The following is an 8,989-nucleotide window of genomic DNA, read 5'->3' as shown; positions in this document are numbered from 1 at the left end:
TCTCTCCTCACCACACGTCTACTCTCTGTACCTCCCTCTCTCCTCACCACACGTCTACTCTCTGTACCTCCCTCTCTCCTCACCACACGTCTACTGTCTGTCCCTCTGATGGGCTGTCCATGTTTCCTAGCTCTTCTAGTAACGTCCATAGGTTATATTTCCTCTCATCACCTCCACATAGGCCATTTCTCCACTAAACTTCCCTTCTACCTTTACAGTTGTATTCATCTCGTATAAACATCTGCCCTCCTTTCTCTCACACTTCTCTCTCGTGTCATTTGTCACTCTATCCCCCTTTCCTCTCCTCTGTCGTAGCTGTTGGACTGGATCCGCCGGACCATCCCGTGGCTGGAGAACCGGGCTCCAGAGAAGACCATGGCCGAGATGCAGCAGAAGCTGGAGGACTTCCGGGGCTACCGCCGCGTCCACAAGCCCCCCAAGGTGCAGGAGAAGTGTCAGCTGGAGATCAACTTCAACACCCTGCAGACCAAGCTGAGGCTGAGCAACAGGCCCGCCTTCATGCCCTCCGAGGGACGCATGGTGTCGGTGAGTGGGACTGGCGGACGGACGCGTGGACACTCACTCTCTCACTATTAGAGACATTTMGAAGCAGAAACAGACTGTTTCGACATGTAGAGCAGTTGTACCAATGATGCCRTCCATATCTATTGGACAATTCACCTGGCCATCCTAAAGCTCTCCTGTATTATTTCATTCTTATTTAGATCATTATAGTAGTGGTTCACGTTGTTGTCCCACAATGGGAAATTGGTTTGTGATTAGTTTAAAAAGACATACATATCACCAAATACATCTACATATATTGCGCTAGAGGGTATAATGCTGTTATACAGTGTAGTGTTCTTTCTGCTGTACGGTGGATCAATGTCCTCTCCCTGGCTGCAGGATATCAACGGGTCATGGCACAACCTGGAGGGGGCGGAGAAGGGCTACGAGGAGTGGATGCTCAACGAGATTCGTCGCCTGGAGAGACTCGACCACCTGGCCGAGAAGTTCCGTCAGAAAGCCACCATCCACGAGTCCTGGACCGATGGTATGGAGACACTCACTAGTTACTGTACAGGCTACACTGATCCCTCACCCTCACTCTGCCGTAGGGTCGCAAAATTCCAGTGACTTTCCCAAAATTCCCAGGTTTTCCCRGAAAACCTGGCTGAGGGATTCTGGATTTGCTGCTTGTTCCSTCCTCCTGGGACTCTTCCAAMTGGGATTTCWGGAAAAAGTTAGAATTTGGKGAAAGTTTACTGGAATTTTGCAACTGTACCTAGACACTTGTCGGTGCCACTGCTCCCTATAGATCTCAAAGTAYTAGGTGGAGCTTTGACCATATTGATAATGAGGAAGTATGGGTTTGAGTGAGTTGGTTTGGATATCTTGAAGCTTACCGTCTTTAACCCTTCCCTCCCACCCCAGGTAAGGAGGCCATGCTGACCCAGAAGGACTATGAGACAGCCAGCCTGTCGGAGGTCAAGGCTCTGCTGAGGAAACACGAGGCGTTTGAGTCTGACCTGGCCGCCCACCAGGACCGCGTGGAGCAGATCGCTGCCATCGCACAGGAACTCAAGTRAGCGGGAGAAAAGGAGGGAGGGATGGGAGGAGTTGATGGAGAGATGGGATGGAGGGAGTAAATGAGATATGGGGGGGTGAAAAGGGATGGGAGATTGTGGGAGGGGACTGAGGGTGGATGGGAGAACGGGAAGAGTCAGGAGGAAGAGATGAATGGAGAAATAATCCAGAAGAATGAAAAKATGGAGATTGTGGTTAGGTTGAGTAGGACTCATGTAGAAAGATAATAATTCCACGTGTGTGTTCCCTGTGCCTCAGTGAGCTGGACTAYTACGACTCCCCCAGGGTGAACGCCCGCTGTCAGAAGATCTGTGAGCAGTGGGATGCCCTGGGGTCTCTCACCCAGAGCCGCAGGGAGTCTCTGGAGGTACGCCCCTCCCCCAGCCAGCCACCTTTCACACACTCCCATCTAGTCATACACTACAGGTCATGACAAGGACACGTTTACACTGTGAAAATGGGTAGACGCGCACACAAACACACAGACCTTCTACCAGGGTTCCCTTACCCCACTTCTGTGTCTCATGTTGAATCCCTGTCACATAGATGCTAGTGTTCCCAGCAGGCACCTGACCCCAGTCTCTCCCCCCACAGAGGACAGAGAAGCAGCTGGAGTCCATTGACGAGCTGTACCTGGAGTACGCCAAGAGGGCGGCACCCTTCAACAACTGGATGGAGGGGGCCATGGAGGACCTGCAGGACATGTTCATCGTTCACAACATCGAGGAGATCCAGGTAAAAGACATGGGGACACCATCACCAACCGTTTACTGCTTTACGTCTCCAGAGGGTCTCCACTATCACAATGTATCATCATGACCTGTGCTGTTAACAGTAGGTTGTCAATGAAGTTGTCATTTAGTCTCATACTGGGTAACGAACATTTAGAATGAATGGGAATGACTGGAAATCTACATGAGCAGTAGCATTGCTACCGTACCTGTAGACTGCCAGTCATAGCTCTAACGCTACTTAGCATTGGCTCGTGAAGCTACCGGTAACTTCCTTCACACTGCGCGCATGGTATCCATGAGTTCATGACTGATATGGGTATGCACTGTAATACCATGCTGATCCCGCTCTTCATCTGTCCTTTCACTTTGTCCTTCACCTCATTTCCCATCCTTCTCCTTCGTTTCTTTCTCCGTTTCAATCTCTCATTTTTCTCCTCTCTCTTACAGGGCCTCATCACAGCCCATGAGCAGTTCAAATCTACCCTCCCCGAGGCCAACAAGGAGCGGGAGGCCATCCAGGCTATTCAGGCGGAGGTGCAGAAGATTGCCCAGTACAACGGCATCAAGCTGAGCGGGGGCAACCCCTACACCACCATCACACCCAAGACTATCGACAACAAGTGGGACAAGGTGTGTACCTGTGGCTGTATGTTCATATATGCTTTGCGATGTGTGCAGTTACTGCTTTTGCCGGTTTSAATTCAATCCATATTTATTTATTTCTGTTTCCACGTGCTAGTTAATAYCTAAAACAGKCCCCTGAGTGAGCCTCAGCCTTGTGGCATTGCTTCTACTATGGGAATGAGTGTGTGCTGTGCTGACTGGCGCCCCCATGTGGTGTTTTGTAGGTGGAACAGCTGGTTCCCCAGCGTGACCAGGCCCTGCAGGAGGAGCTGGCCAAGCAGCAGTCCAATGACCACCTGCGCCGCAAGTTTGCCACCCAGGCCAACATCGTCGGGCCCTGGATACAGACCAAAATGGAGGTACTGTAAAGAAACCGAGCCGTACCCTTACTGTGCCGACCCATACTACATAACATTGATCCAGCCCTCTTAGTGCCATTAGTTCTATTGGCTCTGTGCCTCCTGGATCGTGTTCATTATGGCATTCAACACTAAATGTTTTGTGACGGGGAAGAAAATTGAGCGTCCAGGTTGACCCTACCTTTTTCAGCTTGTTTTCTTCCGTTTGGTGCCTAGTGAATACACGCCAGCTCTGGCCTTTTTGGGATCTGGTCCTTGAATGTGTGTGTGTGTGTGTGTGTGTGTGTGTGTGTAGGAGATTGGACGGATATCCATTGAGATGAATGGAACTCTGGAGGACCAGCTGGTGAACCTGAGAGAGTATGAGCAGAGCATCATAGAGTACAAGCCCAACATTGACCAGCTGGAGGGAGACCATCAGCTCATCCAGGAGGCCCTCATCTTTGACAATAAATACACCGCCTACACCATGGAGGTAGCTACACAAAAACAAACATTTCAGTTCACCCGGGCAGCCCAAATGGCCCCCTATTCCCTTTATAGTGCACTACATTTGACCAGGCCTGGTAAAAAGTAGTGCACTGTGTAGAGAATAGGGGGCCATTCGGGCTGCCGCCCTGCTCTCGACTATCTGTTGGTTCTATGTGGAATAGATCACTATATTTTTCAGATTTTCATTGTCTGTTCTATTTTTAGATTTTCTTTGTCTGTTCTATTTTTAGATTTTCTTTGACCAGGCGGGGCAGTTGAGAACCAGTTGTTATTTACAATGAAAGCCTGGATGCTTCTGGTGTCCTCCCTCTTTTAGTGCCCTTTGTCCGTTCGTCTGTTCTACATATTACATTTCTATCTCTCCTCCTTACTCAATACCGTTTCTTCTTCATGTGGTTAACCTTCAATGTATGTTATCTCTCTCTCCCCCTCCCCCTCCATTCCTCCATCTCAGCACCTGCGGGTGGGCTGGGAGCAGCTCCTCACCACCATCGCCCGCACCATCAACGAGATCGAGAACCAGATCCTGACCCGCGACGCCAAGGGCATCAGCCAGGAGCAGCTGCATGAGTACCGCACTTCCTTCAACCACTTTGACAAGGTCAGGGGTCAACACCGGGGGTCAACATGGGGGATCAGGCGAGAGGGAACAGGGGGGCATCTTTTTGTATAAAATGACGTCGTAAAAAATGTCTGCGAGAATGCTGTTATTTCCACCGGCTTTTGCAGTTGAGTGTCTATACTCTAGAAGAGGTGTTTACACTTATCTCCTGTATGTGTCGAGTCTTAAGTCCCCCTCTTATTTCAGAAGGGAAACTCAGGTGGGACTAAGAAATGGACTAGACTTGTGAGGACGAACCTATTCCTTATTTGTTGACATTCACAGGTGGAACTAGTAGTGTTTCACCCTGGGTTGGAGGTGGCTGGGGCTGTGTAGAGCGGAGCGCCCTGAGAGAGGGGGGTTGTGTAACCCCCGAGTTCACCTCACCCATCCCACAACAGCGTACCTCATCACTTCACCTCACTGTCTTTATGCATGCTGTGTTTGTCTCAACATCAAGACAGAGACTGTGTCCCAAGTGACACCATATTCCCTATATAGTGCACTGCTATTGACCAGGACCCATATGGCTCTGGTCAAATGTAGTGCACTATATAGGGCAGGGGCATTCAGCTCTTACCCTATGAGGTTCGGAGCCTGCTGGTTTTCTGTTCTACACACACCTGGTGTCCCAGGTCTAAAGCAGTCCCTGATTAGAGRAACAGTGGGGGGRAAAGCAGTGGAACTTTGAGGTCTAGAGTTGAATTTGAGGGTTATAAGGAATAGGGTGCCATTTGGGACAAAGCTGTCCTTTCAGTAGCACTATGGTGATCTTTGAGTACTTGTTGTCATTCCCATAAAGATATTTAGGGGACACAGTYAAACAGTATGTATTCCTAAGCACTTTGCCTTTGCTCTCCTTTGGAGAACTGGCCCCTCACTGTCACTGGTGTGCCTGTCTAGTATCACGGATGTATTTCCCCGYAAGCTGTTGTCATTGTTTAACGTCTAACATCCGTTTGTTTGTCTGTCTGTCCCCACCATGTCTGTCCATCATCATCACCCTCGTTTTGCATGCCATGTTCCCATCACCTGACCACTCCCATCTGGCATCCCTGTGTTGTGATTGTTCCATCATGGCTTCCGTCATCATGGTGTGCTCTGTAATTGGCTGATGGGGACCTCACAGGACCACAGCGGGGGCCTGATGGCTGAGGAGTTCAAGGCGTGCCTGATCAGCCTGGGCTACGATGTGGAGAATAACAAAACGGTAAGGAGCACAGACAAGCCAGGGGGGCGAGAACATAGGATAGAGGGGCTGCTGCTGTTTCCCCTGTCCAACCTGCGGGTGGTGCTCTCTGCCTGGCTCTTCACTTGCCGGTGCAGTAATTCACTCATTTCACTCACCCACTCACTCACTGGCCTCCACTCCAGCCTCAGCCTCGGCTCCAACAGCGCTGCTGCATTACCTTGATTTGACTCTCTCTTTTAAAGCTGTTTTCCTTTTTTCCCACTCTCCTCACATTACTCACCTCTCTGCACCTCCCCTCCTTTGTTCCTCCTCTTTCCATACTTCTATCGGTTCCTCTTCGTGCTTTTCTGTCCTCCTCGAATCTACTCTCCCTCTATTGCTTTCCTTTTTCTTCCATATCTGTTCCTCTATCTCTCGGTCCCTGGGAACAGAAGCGCACAGGGCAGATGGACATGGACAATTACCGCGCTCTGCTCGTTGCCACTGGAAACAGCCTGGTACTGCCTTCTGCTTTTTCTACTCTCTCCGTCTCTCTCTCTGTTTAGAGTAAGACMCTTATTGTTGTAGCTACTGTAACATGGTAAATGTGTATTAACTGTCTCTTGTAACACAATCCCTCTTAACCCTGCTCCTATCAGATATTAACACAACCTTTATCGTTGAGGCATGTTGTCAAATTTAACTCAAATGGAYAAGTTAAATGTTTCATTAATTAGTGGTTATATTGCTTGGAGGTTGGTCATTGGTCAATGAGGCCCTCGATTTGCTATTGGTGTGTCTGGGTTAACCTGTGTCTTCCTGTGGTGGTGGTTTCCAGGGCGATGCTGAGTTTGCCCGCATCATGGKCATAGTGGACCCCAACAACAGCGGCGTGGTCACCTTCCAGGCCTTCATAGACTTCATGTCCCGGGAGACCACGGACACCGACACAGCCGACCAGGTCATCGCCTCCTTCAAGATCCTGGCTGCAGACAAGGTGAGGGGTTTTGTGGGGGTGGAATGGTGTTGGGCTCGTGTGAGAGGGAGAGAATGTGTGTTGCAGCTACTTGAGACTGCTGAAATAGGCAAACTATCACTCTGTTATTCACTGTCCCTCTGTCTTTCCCTCTCCCTCCATCTCGTTCCCTCTGTCAGAACTTCATTATGGCTGAGGAGCTGAGACGTGAGCTGCCTCCAGACCAGGCGGAGTACTGCATCGCCCGCATGGCGCCCTACTCAGGCCCCGACGCGAAGCCCGGAGCCCTCGACTACATGTCCTTCTCCACCGCCCTCTACGGGGAGAGTGACCTCTAGGAGCACACCACAGGGGGGAGGGATGGGGACGGGATGAGGTTTGGGGTGGAAGGGGGGTACATAGAGGCTTGCCAGGCCCAATGCAGAGCAGACACTCTCCACCCCTCTAGATATAGCCTGCAGTTACTGAGAGCAGTAGGAGGAGAGAAGAGGGGAGTGAGTCTGCAGCCAGTGGATTGATTGGCTCTGTAGAAGAGGGAGGGGCTGCATGTGGAGAGTCCTGGGAAGTGATTGGTGGACAGCTCTACTGCTCCCTCTAAGTTCTGGTCCTGCAGTGCCCCTGAGTGTGCAGGTTTTCATCTCAAACTGGTTGGCTGTCGCAACCTGTTATCCTCAACTTACTTTGTTCACAGATCAACTACAATCAAATGCACATCATGTTATGGGGTGGGAAAACGTCGCAACCACAGGTGCACTTCTGGGTCAGGACAGGATGGGAACACAAGTCCCACCTTCACCCTCTGCCTTGGGGGGGGGGGGGGGGGGGGGGGCAGCTATTCTGATTCTTATACTACTTTTTTGTTTATTTTATTTTATTTTGCTGGGGGGGGGGGGGGGGGCGAGTTTGCGTATTAGAACACAGAGATATATGAAGGGGAGGGGGGCGGGGGTTGAACAGAAAATAATGACATGTACCCGTAGCCACATTTTGCTGGATAAGTGGAACTCGGATATCTAACCTCAACGCTTTCCTTTTCCTGTTTCTTTCTTTCTTTTCTCCAGCAAATGTGAGTAAGTGGTGTCAGTGCTGTACATACTTATTTTTCCAGTACGCAACAGTCAGAATATTCTTCGCAGGCTTGTAGGGCAAAAAAAAGTGGCATTTTTTAAAAGCAAAACAACAAATGGAGAAAAATAAATAGCAGTTTGACACATTGAGTACCGTAGATAGGTTTGAATTACTGAGAGTCTTCATTTGGATTAAGCTATTTTTCAACGGTCAAATATGRAATCCTGTCATATTAAAGATATGGTGACAATTTAGTTGAAGGAAGTATATGTGAGGCCTTTATAGCTATGTAACCATCACATGACATAAACATGTTGGCATTTATGAAACTTTGCTTTTGTGATATATCACTTTGACACGGAGGCGTATAAGGTGCTCATGTTCACACAATCTATTCATTTATTATAGTTTCAACTGAAGAACATATTAAGAAATATCCCCTAGAAGCACAGCATGTGAGKTCATGTAAAGCTTACATGGACAAAGTGAAGGCCCACCACTACCATCGGCTGAATTGTTTCTATAGGAACACCGCTTTAGAGAGTTCCCCCGAGGAAGTTGGAAACGATGGGAGAACAAAAAATGTGCCTGTTAGTGGCTACAGCCCTGTCTCTCGCTCCCTCGCAACCCTCCATCTCCTTGTCTGTCTTCTCTATACAGCAGGGTGGGGAGGGACCCAGCATAAAGAAGGGCAAAGGGATTGGGCCAGAGTCTTAATAAACATTCCATTATGTCTTAAATAAAAGGAAATTACTGTCTACCAATCTATGCAATCATCTATATCCAATATCACAGAGTTCAGAGAGAAATGGTGGGAATTGATTTGAAGAAATTAATTGACTAAATTAAGTGCATGACATTTTTGTTTTATTTCTTTAATATTTGTAAAGGGGAGGGATGCGAGCCAAAGTGACTGAGGGAAAAAAATAAAAGACTTGGGCCAAAAGCTTGTACTTTTACCTGCAAGGTTGGAAAGCATTGAGCTTTGGATTTGTGATTTCTTTTTTTGTACTCTTTAATATCAAACCTTATCTGCTGTACTGGAAACTGCAAAACAGCCTTCTGTCTAAAAGTGAATTTCACAAGCACACATAAAGTTTCCTTATAAAATACTATGACTTGGTTGTCTTTTTTCCCCTTCTCTAGGCCTACTTCTAAATATATATACGCATAGCCTATGCCTCCTCTGTAAAACATGTTATTGTTGGGAATATTTTACTCTGGACAGTTAATGGGCCTACTCATACTACCTCTTAAATAAGCAAATAGTATTTTCCTCCTGGTAGGATAAGTGTAAATCAGCTGCTTGCCCTATGGGCTGCCTAGTCTGCATGTTTATGTCCACGTGAGGGAGACTTAGGACCACCAGTAGCCTAG

General features: G+C 48.5%; 1 protein-coding gene across 1 annotated transcript in view; it reads left to right on the top strand.

The window, feature by feature from the left end:
• LOC111982509 (alpha-actinin-4) overlaps positions 1-8,724 on the top strand; it is a 12,019-nt gene extending 3,295 nt beyond the window's left edge. The window contains exons 3-14 of the mRNA XM_024014065.2: positions 316-546; positions 907-1,054; positions 1,435-1,585; positions 1,846-1,954; positions 2,182-2,322; positions 2,769-2,951; positions 3,170-3,304; positions 3,600-3,779; positions 4,251-4,397; positions 5,527-5,607; positions 6,407-6,565; positions 6,724-8,724. Coding sequence (XP_023869833.2) covers positions 316-546; positions 907-1,054; positions 1,435-1,585; positions 1,846-1,954; positions 2,182-2,322; positions 2,769-2,951; positions 3,170-3,304; positions 3,600-3,779; positions 4,251-4,397; positions 5,527-5,607; positions 6,407-6,565; positions 6,724-6,882 — 1,824 coding nt within the window. The 3' untranslated portion in view covers positions 6,883-8,724. The remainder of the gene's footprint in view (positions 1-315; positions 547-906; positions 1,055-1,434; positions 1,586-1,845; positions 1,955-2,181; positions 2,323-2,768; positions 2,952-3,169; positions 3,305-3,599; positions 3,780-4,250; positions 4,398-5,526; positions 5,608-6,406; positions 6,566-6,723) is intronic.
• The last annotated feature ends 265 nt before the right edge of the window (positions 8,725-8,989 follow it).

Source organism: Salvelinus sp. IW2-2015, linkage group LG22 (genome assembly GCF_002910315.2).
Source record: "Salvelinus sp. IW2-2015 linkage group LG22, ASM291031v2, whole genome shotgun sequence".
NCBI lineage: Eukaryota > Metazoa > Chordata > Actinopteri > Salmoniformes > Salmonidae > Salvelinus > Salvelinus sp. IW2-2015.
This window is presented reverse-complemented; position numbering and strand designations above follow the sequence as displayed.